At 51.9% G+C, this 18,241-nt stretch overlaps 10 protein-coding genes across 10 annotated transcripts; 5 read left to right on the top strand and 5 right to left on the bottom strand.

Annotated features, from left to right (window-relative positions):
- Positions 1-65: 65 nt before the first annotated feature.
- N7498_010364 (uncharacterized protein) lies at positions 66-311 on the bottom strand (the record flags this gene model as incomplete). Its single annotated transcript, XM_058457420.1, has 1 exon — positions 66-311. One exon carries the CDS (start codon positions 309-311, stop codon positions 66-68), a length of 246 nt encoding a protein of 81 aa, XP_058304319.1.
- Positions 312-2,672: 2,361 nt separating this feature from the next.
- On the top strand, positions 2,673-3,326 carry N7498_010363 (glutathione S-transferase family protein; the record flags this gene model as incomplete). The annotated part of the gene is made up of 1 exon (XM_058457419.1): positions 2,673-3,326. One exon carries the CDS (start codon positions 2,673-2,675, stop codon positions 3,324-3,326), a length of 654 nt encoding a protein of 217 aa, XP_058304318.1.
- Positions 3,327-3,852: 526 nt separating this feature from the next.
- rscE (uncharacterized protein) lies at positions 3,853-6,002 on the top strand (the record flags this gene model as incomplete). Its single annotated transcript, XM_058457418.1, has 3 exons — positions 3,853-3,949; positions 4,003-4,583; positions 4,635-6,002. The coding sequence occupies 3 exons, from the start codon at positions 3,853-3,855 to the stop codon at positions 6,000-6,002; spliced, it is 2,046 nt and encodes a 681-aa protein (XP_058304317.1).
- Positions 6,003-6,309: 307 nt separating this feature from the next.
- On the bottom strand, positions 6,310-8,544 carry N7498_010361 (uncharacterized protein; the record flags this gene model as incomplete). Its single annotated transcript, XM_058457417.1, has 1 exon — positions 6,310-8,544. The coding sequence occupies one exon, from the start codon at positions 8,542-8,544 to the stop codon at positions 6,310-6,312; it is 2,235 nt and encodes a 744-aa protein (XP_058304316.1).
- Positions 8,545-8,744: 200 nt separating this feature from the next.
- Positions 8,745-10,740, top strand: N7498_010360 (DEAD/DEAH box helicase; the record flags this gene model as incomplete). Its single annotated transcript, XM_058457416.1, has 2 exons — positions 8,745-8,984; positions 9,040-10,740. The coding sequence occupies 2 exons, from the start codon at positions 8,745-8,747 to the stop codon at positions 10,738-10,740; spliced, it is 1,941 nt and encodes a 646-aa protein (XP_058304315.1).
- A 1,003-nt stretch (positions 10,741-11,743) lies between these two features.
- N7498_010359 (uncharacterized protein) lies at positions 11,744-12,187 on the top strand (the record flags this gene model as incomplete). Its single annotated transcript, XM_058457415.1, has 1 exon — positions 11,744-12,187. The coding sequence occupies one exon, from the start codon at positions 11,744-11,746 to the stop codon at positions 12,185-12,187; it is 444 nt and encodes a 147-aa protein (XP_058304314.1).
- A 539-nt stretch (positions 12,188-12,726) lies between these two features.
- Positions 12,727-14,223, bottom strand: N7498_010358 (class I SAM-dependent methyltransferase; the record flags this gene model as incomplete). The annotated part of the gene is made up of 9 exons (XM_058457414.1): positions 12,727-12,760; positions 12,811-13,272; positions 13,327-13,482; positions 13,539-13,646; positions 13,696-13,706; positions 13,754-13,793; positions 13,839-13,849; positions 13,903-14,013; positions 14,071-14,223. The coding sequence occupies 9 exons, from the start codon at positions 14,221-14,223 to the stop codon at positions 12,727-12,729; spliced, it is 1,086 nt and encodes a 361-aa protein (XP_058304313.1).
- A 500-nt stretch (positions 14,224-14,723) lies between these two features.
- N7498_010357 (uncharacterized protein) lies at positions 14,724-16,223 on the bottom strand (the record flags this gene model as incomplete). Its single annotated transcript, XM_058457413.1, has 5 exons — positions 14,724-14,889; positions 14,954-15,238; positions 15,303-15,403; positions 15,460-16,042; positions 16,099-16,223. 5 exons carry the CDS (start codon positions 16,221-16,223, stop codon positions 14,724-14,726), a joined length of 1,260 nt encoding a protein of 419 aa, XP_058304312.1.
- A 115-nt stretch (positions 16,224-16,338) lies between these two features.
- N7498_010356 (uncharacterized protein) lies at positions 16,339-16,803 on the bottom strand (the record flags this gene model as incomplete). The annotated part of the gene is made up of 3 exons (XM_058457412.1): positions 16,339-16,491; positions 16,706-16,765; positions 16,786-16,803. 3 exons carry the CDS (start codon positions 16,801-16,803, stop codon positions 16,339-16,341), a joined length of 231 nt encoding a protein of 76 aa, XP_058304311.1.
- A 957-nt stretch (positions 16,804-17,760) lies between these two features.
- N7498_010355 (uncharacterized protein) lies at positions 17,761-18,208 on the top strand (the record flags this gene model as incomplete). Its single annotated transcript, XM_058457411.1, has 2 exons — positions 17,761-17,817; positions 17,873-18,208. The coding sequence occupies 2 exons, from the start codon at positions 17,761-17,763 to the stop codon at positions 18,206-18,208; spliced, it is 393 nt and encodes a 130-aa protein (XP_058304310.1).
- Positions 18,209-18,241: the final 33 nt, after the last annotated feature.

Below are 18,241 nucleotides of genomic sequence, written 5' to 3'. Positions count from 1 at the left end.
AGCAGGCGTCGCATTGGAAGCGCAAAGTCGATGTATGGCGGCAAGTTTAGCGCATGGTGAAGTAGCTAGTGACGGCGCATGGTGAAGTAGGTAGCGACGGCCTCGTCGTGGTTTGCCTGCTTGCCAAGGCTTTCATCGGACTTGTTGATGTGCTTGGGGTCGAAAGCCTTGAAGAACTTCTTGGTGGCCTTGATGGAGTCCTTGAGAGGTGTGGTGGTGGAACTGACGGAACGGATGGACGAGGCCGCTGAGCTGCCCCGGGTGGAGGGGGTGGGGGTGTGAAGACGAGGGAGAGCAAGCATGTTGGTCATTTTGATGGATTGATTGTGGTTGGCTTGGTTGATTGTTGGGTGGATGGTGGAAATGAGGTTGTTGATCAAAGTCAAGTGGATGATTGTTGTGGTTGTAGATGAGAAGAGAAGAGAGGAATGTTGAGAACTCTTTGATTTGGTTTCTTTGAGATGATCTGATCTGATGGATAGAGAATGTGTTTATGCCATGGGGATGGGGTCTTATATAGATGAACCAGACAGTACATCCTGCGTGTCACTCCGTGCTTCACTCCGAAGTAAAAAAAAAAAAATCAGAAAAAAAAAAGCCAAAGACCCACTCCGCAAGCCATGATCGTGACCCTGAGCTCAAAATAAACTACAATAGTAGTGAATCAACGGGAAAAAAAAGACGTCACATCCCGTGTGGATCCCGCGACACGGCTTCGGAGTAAAACTTCGGAGTTCGGCCATCCACAGTGGACCCTCGGCCCTGACCAACCATCCATACACGAGGTCGGGATGCGAAGGGAGTCCATTGACGGATCTGGCCAAGGCTCTTTGGCCGCCAGGGCTGACACTTGTAACAGAGAAAATATGACAAACCGACGAAGATCTATGCTTTGGAAGAGGCTGCTTCGCGGACTCCCAAAGGGGTCATTGAGGGACGCGCTAAGCCCAGACATTCCGCTTTTGACAGCTCTAGGTCTTTGAATTCTGGAACTCGGTTGTCTTGCTACAGTATACCACCAATAGTGAGTACGGACTACGGGATGAAGAGCGTAGACGATGCTCGGCGCTTGCGTAGCATTCAACCGGATTGAATCAGGCATACACCGCAAGGCTCGCGGGCTAGAAAATTACGTACATATCGACATCAATGCGAGTCTAGAAGCCTCTAGTAGAGTAGAGCCTGCATGAACTCGGAAGGCTCTGAAAATTCACGCTGTAGATCGCGACTCCACTATGGAAAAAATCGTGCCACATTACGGAATAAAATGGGGCTGGTAGACGTGGCGTGAACTCCGTCACGGCTATCTGCGGCCATCATTGCCCCTGGTGATCGGGTCTTTCGCGACATCAAAAAAATATCTCAACCCTCGTGACCCTGGTCATGATGTTGAGGGTCTTGATTTCCAAGCATTAACGAGGCTGTGCGGTGTGCGACACGAAGTGGCTTGCGTGACTCACGGAGCTTCAACAACCGTCAGATGTGGTATCACCCATATTGCTCTTGCATCTGATCAGCCGTCAAGAAGTAAAGTCTAGATCCTGTCCGATGGGACTGAAGGTGGCGTCATAGGCGTTGGGGCTCTGTCGAATGCAAGTCCGAGGTTTATTCCGACGCTGAGTTTTTACTCCGAGGTGTAGTCCGAGGCAGTCCGAAGACCCTGAACGTGCTCAACTAGCGATGCTACCTGACTCAGGCGAGGGAATTCTAATCGGAGTAGTACTTTCTATGGTTCTTGTCCATTTAGTTATTCCTTTCACGCTTGTACAGTGCCTTGCGAACGTGTTGCGCGCAGTGGCCCTTATTGGGCCACCAACATTGACCACGGTCAATCAGCCACTTGACGCGGGACTCCATTCTCCCGCCCTTGACTGCTCTAAAACACGCCCACCGCTCTTGGAAGCAGTGCATATCCACTGCTATTCCCACTTTCATGAATATGGCGTTGTCGACTCATTGCGAGTTCTGGTAAGGGCGCCGCTGCCACTCAGTAACAGGAGCGAGTCATGATTCAATGAGGGCGCATACTGTATTGTCGGCATTGAGCGACCCCTGGAAAATCAATGAGATCTGTTGTTATGGTATTCCCGTTGCTGCGTGAGGCTGGAATTGAAATTTGAAGGTGCTAGTCGATTGTCGTGGCAAGCCGAAGCTCACACCTTCGCTCATGGTACCTTGAAACTAAGACCCCGCTAACCAGTTACCCTCGGCATTTGTTTACTCTTTAGATACTCGCGATCGATGTGCCCAAGGGTCCAATTAGAGGCCCGTCGGGATTTGGGGATCGCTTGAATGCAACAGAACCCCTCAGATTACTAAAGATGAGTGAGCTGATCGCCGAGAAGATGTGCCGAATGAGCATGGTGTGAGATCATATCGTGGTGCGGTGAACCTTGACTGCCGAAAAGGCCCCATCAATGCCCAATCACAGAGCAATTCCACAGCATCTTTCCAGAAAGCTCTCCAAATCGCAGGGTTGGGACCCATTTGTCAGCGTTCCGTCAGTGTTATGCCGAGTGCCCGGATTTACCTGTGGATCCGCGGGGGTGATCTCAATTGCTTGGAGAATGCTGAAATTCATGATTTAAGAGCGCAATACCTGCCCTTCTTGTACCTTGTACTAAATCTACTTCTTCAATTCCTCTACAACTTCATCAAATTCCACACAAATCATGTCTCTCAAGCCCATCACTCTGTACGGCCACGCAACCGGCCCCAACCCGTGGAAGGTCGTCATGGTCCTCGAGGAGCTCAACATCCCGTACGAAAACAAGATCGTCGATTTCCCCGACATGAAGAAAGAGCCCTTCGAGTCTATCAACCCGAACGGCCGTGTCCCCGCCATCGAAGACCCCAACACCGGCATCACCTTGTGGGAATCGGGCGCTATCGTGGAGTACCTGGTGGAGACCTACGACAAGAAGCACACGATCAGCTTTGAAAACGGGTCAAAGGACTATTTCCTGGCCAAGCAATGGCTACATTACCAGGTGTCCGGCCAGGGCCCTTACTTCGGCCAGGCTGTGTGGTTCACCCGTTTCCACCCAGAACAGCTCGAGAGCGCCAAGGAGCGCTACTACAAGGAAATCCGCCGTGTCTCTGGGGTCCTTGACAAGTTCCTGGCTGATAAGGAGTACCTCGTTGCTGGCAAGTTCAGCTACGTTGACCTTGCTTTCGTCCCGTGGTTCCACTTGGTCGGGTATGTTGGCATTGAATTGTCCGAGGATTTTCCCCACCTTGATGCTTGGTTGAACCGCCAGAAGGCCCGCCCGGCTATTTCAAAGACGCTGAAGCTGCGCGATGAGGCTATGGCTGCTGCTCATTAAGGGCCATGACGAGGTATAGCCCTGAACATTTCTACAAACAGATTTATCCTACATAGGACATGAGAAATGAAATGGTTCGAATGATCTTTGGAATGATAACCACATGTAGAACGGTACTCGAAGTGTACCAGGGATGTAAATGTATCGACAGGTGTACCAATGTTCGACAATAACCATCTTGATCGTAGAAATAAACTTGAGATGGTCAATTGAATCCCTGCACTTGGTCATAAAGTACGCTAACCAGAGACGGGCTAGTGGCAACATGGGGCTTGGCACCGCAGCCGCGAGTTTTCCGTGTCGCGACATCCACCTCCCCCATTGAATCGAGCACCCGGTCCAATCATCCACCGCTGGCCTAATTTCCCATCAGATTGGGCCCTTTTTCCTCCAGCTCAATATACCTGCCGGCTATTCGACCCAGCTACGCGTAACACTGTTGCGCTGTGCCAGGCAGACTGCCAACGACAGACAAGGAGTCGATCTTCTGTCGCGAGCGACAGCTGCTTTCTTCCCTTGATCCATCATGGATGAGTCTTCGCTCCACCCCTCAGGGGCCTCTGAGAATGTCCAGCACATGACCGGCGCAGAGGGCGCCATAGATGCAGGCAACAGTGCTTCCGGTATGTACTGCTTATCTCCCCTAGGTCAGTTCACAAGCTCACCGGATGCAAAGAAGCGCAATCGCGCCAGGATTCCCCCGAGAAGAAGGTCGAGAACCCCGCCGGATCGGACAACCCTATGGATGCCCCTGCCTCCCCCAAGCCCCAGAACGGCAATGCCGAGCCTGAGGACGAGGAGATGGGCGGCACCGAGACTGATGCCAAGCGTGATACCGAGGGATTAGAAGATGCCGTTGGCGAGTCGCAGCCTCCGGAGCCGGCCACTGAAGGTCTTGAGGACGCCGTGGGAGAAGAACACCCCGCGCCAACCAAGTCCTCTTTGGAGGCCTCCGCGCGCGAGCAACTGGTGACACAAACCCATGCCATTATCCTTCCCAGTTATGCCTCCTGGTTTGACATGAACGCCATCAGTCCCATTGAGAAGAAGGCTCTCGCAGAGTTCTTCAATGGCCGCAACCGCAGCAAGACCGCCGCTACTTATAAGGACTACCGTGATTTCATGATCAATACCTACCGTCTTAACCCCATTGAATACTTGACTGTCACTGCTTGCCGTCGCAACCTTGCAGGTGATGTGTGCGCTATAATGCGTATCCATTCATTCCTTGAGCAGTGGGGCTTGATCAACTACCAGGTGAGTAGCCAGTGTTTTCTCTTCTCTGGGGGCTGTGATTGACATGACTAGGTCGACCCTCAAACTCGCCCCTCCAACATTGGCCCTCCCTTCACTGGCCACTTCCGCGTCATTGCCGATACTCCCCGGGGCTTGCAGCCTTTCCAGCCCGGCCCCCAACCCCAGGTCACCTCCGGCAAGCCTCTTGCGGCTACTGATCGTGCCGCTTCTGCTACCCCTGCCAAGGAGGGTCTCGAACTTCGCCGCAACATTTACGACGAGAAGGGCAAGGATGTCACAACGGCCGACGATAAGGAGAAGCAGATCAACGGCGACTCGAACGGAATTGAGGGTATTCCCCAAGAACCTAAGAAGAAGTCCCACTGCTTCTCGTGCGGTATCGACTGCACACGACTTCGCTTCCACTACGCTAAATCGGCCCCGACATCAGCAAACGCCACCACCGCTGACACAAAATACGACTTGTGCCCCAACTGCTTCCTCCAGGGTCGCATGCCTTCCAGCCACAATGCTTCTGACTTTGTCAAGCTTGAGGACAAAAGCCACTCTCACGTGCCTGATAAGAATGCTCCGTGGTCCGATTCAGAGCTTGTCTTGCTGTTGGAAGGTTTGGAGAACTTTGATGAGAACTGGGAACAGATTGCCAACCACGTGGGCACCCGGACTCGTGAGGAGTGTGTTATGAAGTTCCTGCAGCTGGATATCGAGGACAAGTATCTCGACGACATTCCCGAGCTGCGTACCGGTTCCGGCCGTGACCCCATCAGCCAGTCCGAGAACCCCGTTCTGTCCGTTGTTGCATTCCTGGCACAGATGGCGGAGCCCGCTGTAGCTGCCGCTGCTGCCGGCCGCTCCGTCGAAGAGATTCGCAAGGAACTGCGGAGCCAACTGGAGAAGGACGGCAAGGGCAAGGAGTCCGTCAAGGCCGAGGACTCCATGGACGTGGACGCCGCACGGGAGGCCTCGCAGACCGATAAGCCCAAGGAGTCACTGTCCACGGTGGCCTTGGCAACTTCCGCCGCACGCGCTGGCGCCCTGGCCTCGCATGAAGAGCGCGAGATGACCCGCCTAGTCGGTGCCGCCGTCAACGTAACACTGCAGAAGTTCGAGATCAAGCTTCAGCAGTTCAACGAGATGGAAGAGATTATCGAAGCCGAGCGCCGCGAACTGGAGCAAGCGCGCCAGCAACTCTTCCTGGACCGCATGGCCTTCAAGAAGCGCGTCAAGGAAGCCCAGGACGCTCTCCAGGCCGTCAGCCTCCAGGGTTCCAACGAGCACACCAACAGCATGCTCGCCCACGCCGCCACCGCCGGAATTGGCAACCACTACAGCTTCCAGCCCGTCGGCGGCGACATGCGAGCTGGCGCACAGCCTCTGAGCGCTGAGGCAGGCGCCGATTTCAAGACCCTCGACCTGTAACCCTTTCCTCTCATGTATGATATGCTACTGCGTGGATGGGGGAAGAGTGGATTGAACTGGTGTTATGAATATCTGTTTGAACTTGAACTTACCTGGCTAGGAAAAGGCGCAGTTTTTGTTGGGAGTTTGTGTCGATTTCGTCCCTTGTAGACGGTAGCCCGTCTTCTGGGTTTGGATCGTTTCTAGGGGACGATGCAGGGGGCTTCTTTTACTTTTACTTGAATGTGGTTAACCTTTTTTCCCAAATCATATGTCTGTGATGGAACTTTTTGTAGTTTTGTAGGTTCTATGTACAATGGGTATCGTATTAAGTCTGGCTCTCGGTCCTCTGGCTCGTCAATTTCTGTAGGAAGGCGTCCCATGCTGCGGATCCGTATTTCGGAAGCTCGACGGCAACTGTTGGTTTTGGCTTCGGTGATGCGACGGCAACTGTTCGTTTTGGTTTCGGTGATTCGACGACAACCGTTGGTTTAGGCCGTGCTTCGTCGACCTCCATCGGATCTCCCTCATCGTCATCACTGTTCACCACGGAAGCAGATATCGGAACTGGTTCCTGGCCTCCTTCACCTTCCTGGTCTTGTCCATCCTCCTCCTCAGAATCCTCAAACACATCATACTGCTCACTCCGACTCTCCCTTCCACTCCTGTATGCCGCCTCCTCAGCCTCAATCCTCCTCCTCTTCCGTCTATTCTCCTGCAAATCCTCCTCTAACTCCGACCCAATATCTCCAAACTCCTCCCACTCCGCACGGTACAGTGTCCGCTCGCGCCAATCCACCATATCCTCCCTGGTCCTGCGGACGACAAAAGGACGGTCTTTCGAGTCCTCACCCATTTCTTCTTCAGGGACGATTGGGAGCTCTAGGAGCGGTGGGATAGGTTGGTTCAGGGTTTGCCATAGTCGGACTTCTTCGCGGCGGTCGTATTCTTGGTCCACGTGCGCAGCGTGGACTTCTTCGGCGTCGGAGTCTTGTTCTTCTCCGGAGCTGGATTGGTAAGAGCCTTCGGAGTAGCGGCGTTGTCGGGGGAGCGGTTGATCTGTAGCGAGGAGGTGTGGTTGAACGAGGGGTGCCTCTAGTTCTGGTTCAAGTTGTGGTGGTGGTGGTGGTTGTGGTTCGGATTCGGATTCAAGCTCCGGTTCAGGCTCAGGCTCATGGTTTTGTGGTTTCTGGGCCGGCTCTTCCCCTTGTGCTTGTTCGACCGGTTGGTCTACCTCCTCTTTCTCTTCCGGGTCTTCTTCCTCTTCGTCTTCTCCGTCGTAGTCGTCGTCCTCATCATAATCAACTTCGCTCTCAAAGGGGCCCAGTCCAGGTTCCTCATACTCGTCGTCGTCAAGGCTCAGAATCCTTTCCACCTCATCGTAGTCGAGAACCCGCGGTTTCCACCCTTTTCTATTGCGAATGTCTTTGATAAGAATGCCATTCTGGCGTGCAAAATCGACCAATAGGTTGCCTCGGTCGTAAGTCATGTTCAGCGTGTCAAGAGCGGCTTTGACATCTCGTGTTCGAACCGACTGAATTTCTTCACTGGCCATGGGCTCCATAGCGCGCACCCGCGACATGGCGAAGAAGAGAGATGACTGAACCAAGCGGCGCGTGATACTCATGGTTAATGCATAAAAGTCCATGAGGGCATCACCGGTCATAGAAGGAGACTCGGCAGAAAAACTCTTGTGGTATATCCAGTTGTCTTCAACTCTCCTACCGCCCAAGTTCATAAACAGCTTCCGGGAGAGCTGAAGCCACACTGGTACATTGAGGACGTTCGCAGCTTTGTCAATGCCACCGCGCAAAGGAGGGTTGACTTCCGCCTCGACGAGTTCCCTCGCCGAAGCCTCGGTGATAATCCCATATTTGTGGTATCGGTCTCTGGAAGCCCACGAGCTCTCGGCTTCTTCCTTCTTGCACATGACATCGGCGAGCTCATCCAGCTTTTCCTCGCATTCCTCGCTGACTTCGGCGGCGCCGGGATAATCACCCATGAGGAGGGTGGCGTTGTGCTCGGACTGGAGATGTTGTTTCGCCAGGCCTTCGTGGAGAAGATCGATGTAGTGCATCACTTCGAGTTCCGATTTAGTCGGGATCGCCGCTGCAATCTCCTTGATGCCGTTCTTGCCTTTGCGATCGAGCATATTGAAGAATAATTCCTTTTCCGTCGCAGTCCAGATGACAGCTCCGTACTGCTCGACGGTGAGAAGTTCCGGATGCTCATCCATGTTCTTTAACGCAACGTCCTTCTCCATCTCGACCAGCAGTTTATTGTAGGCGTTGATAGATTCACGGGGAATAGCTTGGAGGCGAGCTTGCAGCGAGCGGACTCGGTCCTGGCGAGCGTCCGGATTCATGTCGTCGCCGACATATTCAGCGAAGTCAAATGTGGAGATATCTTCTTGTTCATCTTTCACAGACACTGATACAGCGCGAGAATTCGAGCGCGTCTTCCGCTCGATTGAGCGGACCGCATGCTCGTCATGATCGAAGTCGGATTCGGACTCGTAGTCGGACCCGGTGTCATCGGGCTCATAGGAAGAACTATCGCTCATGGTGCAGGGTCGCAGACTCGCCGCGCATCCGCAATGATCCTAGACGAAACATCACAGCTGCGCTTGCGAGTGGTCGATTAGTCTCCAGTTACAAAAAAAGTTGAGCTCCACTGCGCGGCATGCGTTATCGACCGATAAGCTGGGTTTGCACTGTTTGTGTCCCCTTCTTCAGCACGGCGAGGCGTCAACTTGTTACACGCATGGAGTTTGTTCGCAGATTTGGGCTGCTGGCTATTTCGCGGTCGCCGAGGAGGCCCCCGAGGGTCTCTCCAGTGTCGCATTGGCGCAATGTGCGCTTCAACACAACGGCGTCGCCACCATCCGCTTCCAGTATTGTGCTCCGCGACTACCAGGAGGAATGCATTCAATCAGTACTCAGGTACCTTGACGAGGGCGAGCGCCGGCTTGGAATATCCCTAGCTACGGGCGCTGGGAAGACAGTTCGTTGAACCCGTCTCACCTCCGGGTGTCGGACATGAGACTAACTATCTGCAGGTAATCTTCACCCAGCTCATCAATCGAATCCCGCCGCGCGATGAGAAAGCCACCAAGACTATGATCATCGTCCACCGCCGTGAGCTTGTCGAGCAGGCAGCGAAGCACTGTCGACTTGCATACCCCGATCAAACCGTGGAGATCGAAATGGCCAATAGTGTCGCAACTGGACACGGGGATATAATCATTGCGTCGGTTCAAACACTCGCCCGGGGGCGCATTGCCAATTTCGACCCGAGTGCCTTCAAACTTATCCTTGTGGATGAAGCACATCACATTGTGGCTGCATCATATCGCAAGGTACTGGGACATTTCGGCTTGAACGAGCCATCCGCCAAGGCACCGGTGCTCGTGGGAGTCTCGGCGACATTCTCACGTTTTGACGGGCTCAAACTGGGCGCTGCCATTGATCACATTGTCTACCACAAGGACTACGTGGACATGATTGGAGATAAGTGGTTGGCGGATGCAGTTTTCACTACTGTTAAATCCGAGGCGAATCTGTCGAAAGTCAGGAAGGACCAGTTCGGAGACTTTGCGGTCGGGTCGCTGTCGGAAGCCGTTAATACGGTCAATACAAACAATATCACTGTGCGTGCGTGGCTTGCTAATGCGCAAGACCGGAAATCTACGCTCGTCTTTTGCGTGGATGTGGAACATGCTCGGCAGCTTACGGCGACCTTTCGTGACCATGGCGTCGATGCGAGGTATATTACTGCTACTACGCACAAGAATATTCGTGCAGAGCAGCTTGATGCTTTTAGGAAGCAGGAATTCCCAGTTCTTCTGAACTGCGGTCTATTCACGGAAGGCACCGATATTCCGAATATCGATTGCGTACTCCTGGCACGGCCGACTCGATCCAAGAACCTGCTTATCCAAATGATCGGGCGAGGACTTCGTATGTTCCCCGGTAAAAAGGACTGCCACATCATTGACATGGTTGCATCTCTCGCCACGGGCGTCTTAACGACGCCAACGTTATTCGGTCTTCATCCAGATGAAGTCTTGAACAACTCTACCGCGACCGAATTAAGAGGAGACCGCGAGGAACCTACCCTTGAAGCCCCATCTACAGAACCCGAAACCGTCCCATCCGAGGATGTGAAACTACAATTCACAAAATATGACAGCGTTTACGACCTACTAGAGGATATGCAATCAGAGAGACACATCCGATCGCTCAGCAAGAACTCCTGGGTGCGAGTCGGCGACGAGAAATACATTCTATCCGAATCCTCCGGGTGGTTAACTCTCGAAAAAGAAAAGGATGTCTACAACGTACGCCACGTCATGAAGTTCACAGACCCAGTCTCCGAGCAAGCACAATTTACCCGGCCCCGCCTTATCGCCTCCGGATCCAACCTCGAGACCGCCGTGCGTGCAGCTGATACGTACGCAAGCGACAAATTCGAGGAACATTTCATCGCATCCTGGAAGCCCTGGCGACAGAACCCGGCTACGGCGGGACAGGTCAGATTACTGAATCAAGCCGGAATCCGCAAGGGCAAGGTGCAGGCTGGGAACTTGAACCGGGGCCAGGCGGCCGATATGATCACGAAACTGAAGTTTGGGGGGAAGAAGCGGTTCAAACAGAACGAGGTCCAGAGAAGGAAGGCTGAACGAGAAGCTGATGCTGCGAATAAGTTGAATGAGCTGCAGAAGAGGACTGAAGTTAAGGTCGGGCCTTTGGAAGGGTGAACTGGCTCTTGGCCGACTTGTAAAGTACATTGTTGATATTGCGAGCATAACCGGCGTTTTTCTTTTACATAAATAGCATTGTCTCCGTCCAATTACGGGACTTTTACATGAGTGAATTTTACCCTAGCAAATCTAGATGACCGAAAGCCTAGGAGTGGAATACATAACGGTTATCGCGCCCTACTGCTTGTCACTGATCAAGAAATATGGCATCATGCTTGGCCAATTACACCATTCCAGTCTCCCAAGTCGTGCTGCATGAAGCAAAGACGAGGATGCAGATGTGATCTGAGATCAATTATAAACCCCCAATGTGCATTCAAATAGATGAGTATACCCCCAAGGTCTGTTCAATTCCAGAGTAGTGTGATGCACCAAAATGGCCGTCACACTATCAACAGCCGGCGTACCGCTGGTCTCACTAATGTATACAAAAGTATGCTGTCTTACTTCAAGAGAGGTTGATCTTATGACTAACGATCAATAGAATGCAGATGAAGTAAATTGCCGTGTGTCACACCTGTTGACATTACTGAACGCTTTACTAGAATGTGAAATTGTTTCAGATCCCCAGCGGGATCGTTGCAATAATCGTGTAGATCTGGCTCGGCATGAGGGCCCATGCGGCTCTTCCCAGGGGTTGAGGCCTAGCTAACGGAACATTTAGGTCGAAATACTCTTGCAGCCCGACCGGTGTTGACGTTATTCTGAGACAATAAGCTGAGCCAGTTATCCCACTTTGTACTCTGCATCATTTAAGGATCGATCAACAATAGACGGCGTATAGCGCAGGTTGATCCGAAATGCCGATCACAACAAGCTCATTAAATGAACGTCCACCCGTAGGATAAAACTTATGAATTCTACCAGGAGAAGATTCTCTTCTATCTCGCTTCTATTACAACCCATCATCTACCGTTAAACAGGTCCTGTCACAAAGTGAGGAATCATCCACCAAAACACCGACTCTCCATACTAAATCAATACTCAGCAAACAGCAAAGATGCATTTTACCTGGGTCCCAATCCTTTTAGCCATGGTATCTCGTACCATAGGCCTGGCCATCAAGACTGCGAACGACGACCAAAATACTTCAAACCAGACCCACGTACTCGTCTCATGTCGAGAGGTCAAGGACGCCAAGGAGCTGGTCCTCCCTTCGCCTGTTGCAAACCACACCAAATTATGCGAGGAATCAGGTGGTGAGGCTACTTGTGGTGCGTGCGTCTTACCTGATGTGAGGAAGAATCTGGATTATTATAACTTCGCTTGTGCGGAGGGGAAGGGATATCCGTCGACGTTGGAGAAGTATTCGGAGGAGAAGGCTAAATCTGTGGCTGCTGAGAGGTGTTCTGATGAGGGTGATGAGTCTGATAGTGGTGATGATTCAGATGATGGGAGTGAGTCTGACTCGGACTCTGATTCGGATGACGATGATGAGGAGTGAATGGGAAGGTGCATAGCTGTATTTTACCTTCGCTTTTGTATCTATATAGTGTCAAAGGAAACTTGGATCGATCGGCAAAGATGTTAAGACTCAATCAAATCTAGAATCATATACGTCTTCTCCTTACTCCGATGATGCCATTCCGCCCCCGCATCACAGTAGATCTTGCTGATTTAAAGGCAGCAACCAGGATGGAAATATGATTGCGTTACAGTATACTTCTCCAAGGCCGACATGATGGGCTCGCGGACATTTCTCAACGTGAACAATGCTACTAGCCCGGTCTCTTCTATCGCCGAGACCGACCAGAAAGAACAAAGGTCCCTGGTAATGATCTTGACTCTTCCCGATCATTTTTGGCGTCAATTTCATGGGTCCTCACAATCTATACGTGAAATGTTGTTAAGATCATGGTTACCGATGATTCCAAAAAGTATATTTATTAGCACTTTTGAATAAGGGTCGCGTTTTGAAGCGCAGTTCCTACTATGACCGTATAATAACTCCCGGTTAAATCCAAATTCCCGGGAGCCAGAATCTCATTTCAAAGGCTTCCTACCATAGACGACAACCCTGGTAAAAATCAGTAACGAAACCATTCTCAAGGAATGAGACAAACTTACTCCTTAGTATAAGCATGCAACCGCTTATCTCTCAGCTGCTGCTTAACAACAGCCTGAAAGATCTTGGAAGGCTCCACACCCCAACCCAGAACCTGCGTACACAACCTAAGCCCGTACGAATCCACAGCCTGCTGGGCATGAACGGCCTGGTATTTTCCAAGTTCCTTGAGGTAGGGGTCACGCGGCCACGGCGAGTACGGCAGGATGTAACTGAACTGGGTGACATCTTCAAAGCCAGCGTCGCGAAGCCAGTCGCGCAGCAAGTGGTAGACGTTCATGAGTCGACCCGTTGCGTTTGTGCCGGCGCTCAGGGCTCGCATGTACTCCATAAATGGCGACGAGTCCCTGAGAGTGCCGTCATCGCTCCAGCCCCAAACGGCGCATTCTTGGATTTCGAAGTATCCGCCTGGCTTGAGGTGGTCGTAGATTCTTCTTAGGAATCGAGGCCAGTCTGATACGCATCTGTAGATGTGTTAGCGTTGAGGTTGTGGTGAATAGGGATGGAGGAGGGCGTACCCTGAAAGTAGTCGCGCGTGGATAAAATCGAAGCTGTCCTTCTGGTACAGCCACTCCGCTTCATAGTCTTCGACGATGAATTCTACATTTGGCACAACCCAGTTGGGCTGGATGGCACTGATATCGTTTCCAATGACTTGCGCGCTTGGGTATTTTCTAGGTTGAACGTCAGTGACGATAGGGAACGTAAGCCGGGCAAGAATGTGATTTACTCTGCCACGTCCAGGGCCCAGATGCCCGTCCCCGTTCCGAGGTCTAGAATTTTCTGTGGGTTTTTGATTGGCGCTTTGTGGAGTTCGCCCTTCATTGTGAGAAGCCAGCTGTAATTCATTAGAAGTTTTCGAAACGCGAGTTGTGAGTAGTTCTAACATGTGATGTGCCTATTGATGATCAGTACGTGTGCCAGACGCGAACAAGACGAACATACCAAGTCCATGCGGTCCTGCTCCTCCTCATCGTTGGGCATCCTGTCCCGGTTAGCAGCGCTTCACCATGTGGGCTGGTTGAAATACCAGTAGTTGGTCTAGCAATGGGTTAGTAAAGGTAACGACCAGCCATCAAGACCGAGGGGCTTACAGTAGTGCGGTTGCTATGGTATCGCCGGCCATTCTCATATTCATACTCCAGAACACTGGATGATAAGGAGGTCAGGTCGGAAATGTCGCTTTCAAATTCAGCGCTTTCATCCTGGGGAAGCGGTCAGCGATCAGTGGACGAGTCGATCGGAGGACGAGACGATCATACGCTGAACTGGTCAACTTGAATATGACCGGGCGCGTTCTCCGGACTGCCCGAGACATCTAGGGGCGGTGCCTCCGTGTTGGCCACAGCATCCGGCACTGGCTCTCGAGCTGGCTGCGCACGTACAGGTTTGGGGGATTGGGGATTGTCGGTCATAGTGGGTTACAGGTTAAGAAAGAGTCTGGGTGGGGAAAAGCTCTCCAGAGTAGTCCAGGGTACTCGGAGACTTATAGCGTGTCTTCCGTTCATTTGGAAGAATGTGACACCTCTCGCTCAACGGTTCGATTTAAACGGGTCGACAACGGGGAAGATTAGATTTTCTTTCATGATGCGGTGAGGGGCTGCGCGGCATCATCTCGGGACCTGGACATGATTTACAACCTAATGTTCCCTCCCAGTAGTGTATTGCTTCTACGAACCTCTATCGCGCACGCTTTCTATCCAGTCTAGAAAAGACCGATAAATTGATCAAAATTGACCGGGACGTGAGCTGTGGGGAATCTGCCGAAAAACAGGTTGTAGGATATTGCAATTCCCAAACAACCGCTTAGCTGCATGCCTGCGGACACTAGGAAGCCAAAAGAGTAGTATGTTTCGTGGAGTGCGCAGGCCCGTGTCAGCACTACAACCCGACGCAACGGTTCACCATTCCCGTTCTAGACTCTCCAGTTCCCACGGGCCCCCGATAAAAGATACGTCGACACCGCCAGCGAACACGCCCCGAGCAGGGAAACCACCGAGGCAAAGATTTGCAGTCCTGCAAAGTTCGTCCCGTTCTGTCGGGTCAGGATGCCACCCATGATAGGAAGGCCGGTGAGACAACTAAACGAGCTGAGCAAAAAGTAAAGAAAACAGGCACACCCAGGCCCAAGGAGTGAGTGCCTACCTGATTGATATCACCATTTGAAATGTTCCAAACCGCTGGCCCAGTGTTTCTAGACTCCCGGACTTGGCGACGCATGGCATGAGCAATGACACGACGGCCCCGCTCACGAAGCCGTAGACCAGTGAGAACACGATGATCCCCGTATGGGACGGGCGGAAGTTGAACGGCAGCCACAGGCACAACATGGAGCCACCCGTCAGCAGAGAACACGTTGTGAGCACGTTGAAATGGCCGATGTGATCGGCCAGATACGGTGGGAGGAGCCGGCCAATCACGGAGGTTGCGCTAGATTTTGAGGTACGAGTCAGTCATTTACATTGTTTCCAGCAGAGATCTCGGTTCAATGTACTTTATGATGGAAATCAAGTATAGAGCCAGCGTGGGGGAGAATCCTGCATTTTGTGCCATCTCGGAGATGTAATCGAACGGGCCCCAGAGACCCCACCTGTGCTCGTCAGTGAATTCCCTAGGATTTCCTGCAGGGAAGAAGACGCGACTTGCATCACCAAATAGGCTCCCAAGGTGTATAGCGCAAACTGCTTCTCCTGGAATAGGGTCACGTCGAACCAAGGCGCCTTGCTATTCCACTTCTTCCTCGGCAGTCTGGATCGAACCATAAGGCAGGATACGGCCAGAAGAACACCAACCAGCAAAGCCGTATAGCGCACGGCACAATAGAAGCCAACTCTCTTAATGACTCGATCCAGGAATATGGGGAATATCACACCACCCACACTAGCACCACAGCTCGACATACCAATAGCCAGCCCCCGTCTCTTGACGAACCATTGGCCTACACAGACCATAGCCGTGGTGAAGACCCCTCCTGCACCGATCCCGAAGCCTAAACCCTGCGCCAGAAATATCTGGTAGTACTCATCTGTGAGACTCGTCATGCACAGGGAAAAGACACAGAGAAAGCTGCACGGGTACAGTACCGGCGCCGGGCCGTACGTGTCCAGGACTCGTCCGTAGAGTGGACCGAGTGCCCACATGAGACATATTTGGACGGCGAAAATCCATGCTATCTCTGATGAGCTGTAGTCCTGGAGGGTGGTGTCTTGGTAGACCGTTTGAAACACGCCGATTCTTCTCGTGTGTTAAAAGCAGGCCCCGGAGCCGTGGGTTGGGATCGGGTCACTCACGCGTTTAGGAAGCCGAAAGTGCAGAATAGAGATAGAAACGCACCGCCGACACATATCCATCCCTGAGCACCTTCTTCGGGCGGTAGTTCTGGTCCATCTGGTGCGGCTTCTTTATCCCGAGGCATACTGGGCCTTCTAGAGACGGGATTAAGATGTTGGAATGTGGTTTTTATTCAAAATGAGATTTTTCGCCTGTTGTATAATGACATCCTAGAGATCGAAAACTTTTAGAACTCGCGATCATTGTTCTAAAGCGTCGACAAAGCCCATGTCGAGATATCGATTTCCCCTCCCTCGACGGACCACATCGGCGGCCGCCGGCTCCCACTTCTCGGCGCCGCTTTGTCCTTTTCGAGTCTTCATGATTTGTAATACCGTGCCCACGAACGTATGCTATGATTCAGATTAATCATGGCATTGACTGGGAGCTTAGAGCGTGTCGTCTGTGTAAGCTGCAAACCGCAAAAAAGAAATGCGATAAGGCTGGGCCGAGAAGCAGCTATTGGTTCGGTGCTGTTTAAGATTAACTACAGTGCATTAACACACGACTAACCGAAGCAGCAAGAAGCTAGAGTGTCAGTATACATGCGCGACACAAGCCGCATACCTCATAGACCAAGTCTTCAAGGTGCTGGAAGATCCAGACCTCGATTCGAGCTTCATTCAACTGGACGGACTCGATCATACCGTACGCCCATTCTTCATGGTGATGGAACATACCCAAGGGAAATGTTGCTTCTTTTGCACAGGAATATGATGGTAATCCGGTTAATTTTCTCACCTTGCCACCAGGCCAACTATTAACAGTACCCTAGACTTCTCTACATTATACACCGGCACATCCTTGACCAAGTTCCCACAATGGGCTTTTGCAAGTGCAAATCTCCCGGTCTCGCATGAAGCCTTGGATTCTTTTATAAAGATAGAAGCCACGACGGCAGATACGTAGAGCGAACTTCCTTCGAATTGATGGATGCACTGCCTCCTAGTTATTTGTGTGTTATGGGTGCGGCACTAAAGAACATTGAAGATTCTAGAGACAAGTCGAAAATATGGGGTCTATCTGACAAGGAATTGACGAACGTGAAGAAGAAATTAGAGGGCCATTGGACCTTATGTGGCTATTCCGGTGAGAGACAGGATATTCATTTTCTTCTTGAAATGCTCTTAGCTACATCCATAGTTCTGAGAACCTATGTGCTGGGATGTTGGGACATTCACGAGTTCAGAGATCCAGGAATCTTCCGCCTTGAGGGCCTATCAAACGGAACTTTTGTATAGATCCGTTTCCATACAAACTGTATACAGGCGACGACACCATCATCATCCATTCAGACGACTAAGTGACGACTAAGCAGTTCACTTCATATTCATATTTAACCCACGCATCATGATACTCCCTCTCTCCCCCGTCGCATACTTCCCACCCAATTTTTCACACCAATTTGTGAGTTCTGCCCATCCCTGTCGTCATGTCCTACTTTCAATCCTATCTACCCTACGTGCTCTTCACGAGCCTTCTATCCACACCTGTCCTGTGAACACTGTCTCCCTGCCAGCACGATGCATCACTTCGTCTACCAGCACAAACCACAATTTCCACAACCATAATCCAGCACCCATTACTAACAAATCCATCATGACCAGCCACAATCAAGAGCAATGGACAATAACGTGGCCGCCGCTGCCGCCCCTGCAGTCGACGAGCCTCACACCGAGGTACGTCTCCCGAACACCTACCTACTTACCAAAGCCATGCACTAACACTACCCAGAGCCAGCATCCTGAAGCTACCGCCGAAGCCCACTACAACGAGGTGGTGGCCAAGCTCCGAGCCCTGGCCCCCGGCATCGCAGCCAAGCTCGAGCAAGTCCGCAAGGCCATGCAGGAGCTCGAGACTCTCCAGCAGCAACTCGGAGAGCTTCAGCGAGGTTTCACCGGTGGCCTGTACCGAACTGCTCAAGACGAGCAGATGGATGAGCTGGAAGTTCAAATCCAGGATATGGCGAACCGCCTTGAGGCTGAGCAGATGGAGTTCGAGGATATGGAGGTTGAACACACGGCGCTGCTTCGTTTGCTTCCTGATGGGCCTCTTCCGGAGCTGGAGTAGTTCTCGGGTGTTGCTGGGCAAGAGAAGAGTTAT

Source organism: Penicillium cinerascens (genome assembly GCF_028974065.1).
Source record: "Penicillium cinerascens strain IBT 15544 chromosome Unknown scaffold_4_segment0_segment1, whole genome shotgun sequence".
Lineage (NCBI taxonomy): Eukaryota > Fungi > Ascomycota > Eurotiomycetes > Eurotiales > Aspergillaceae > Penicillium > Penicillium cinerascens.
This window is presented reverse-complemented; position numbering and strand designations above follow the sequence as displayed.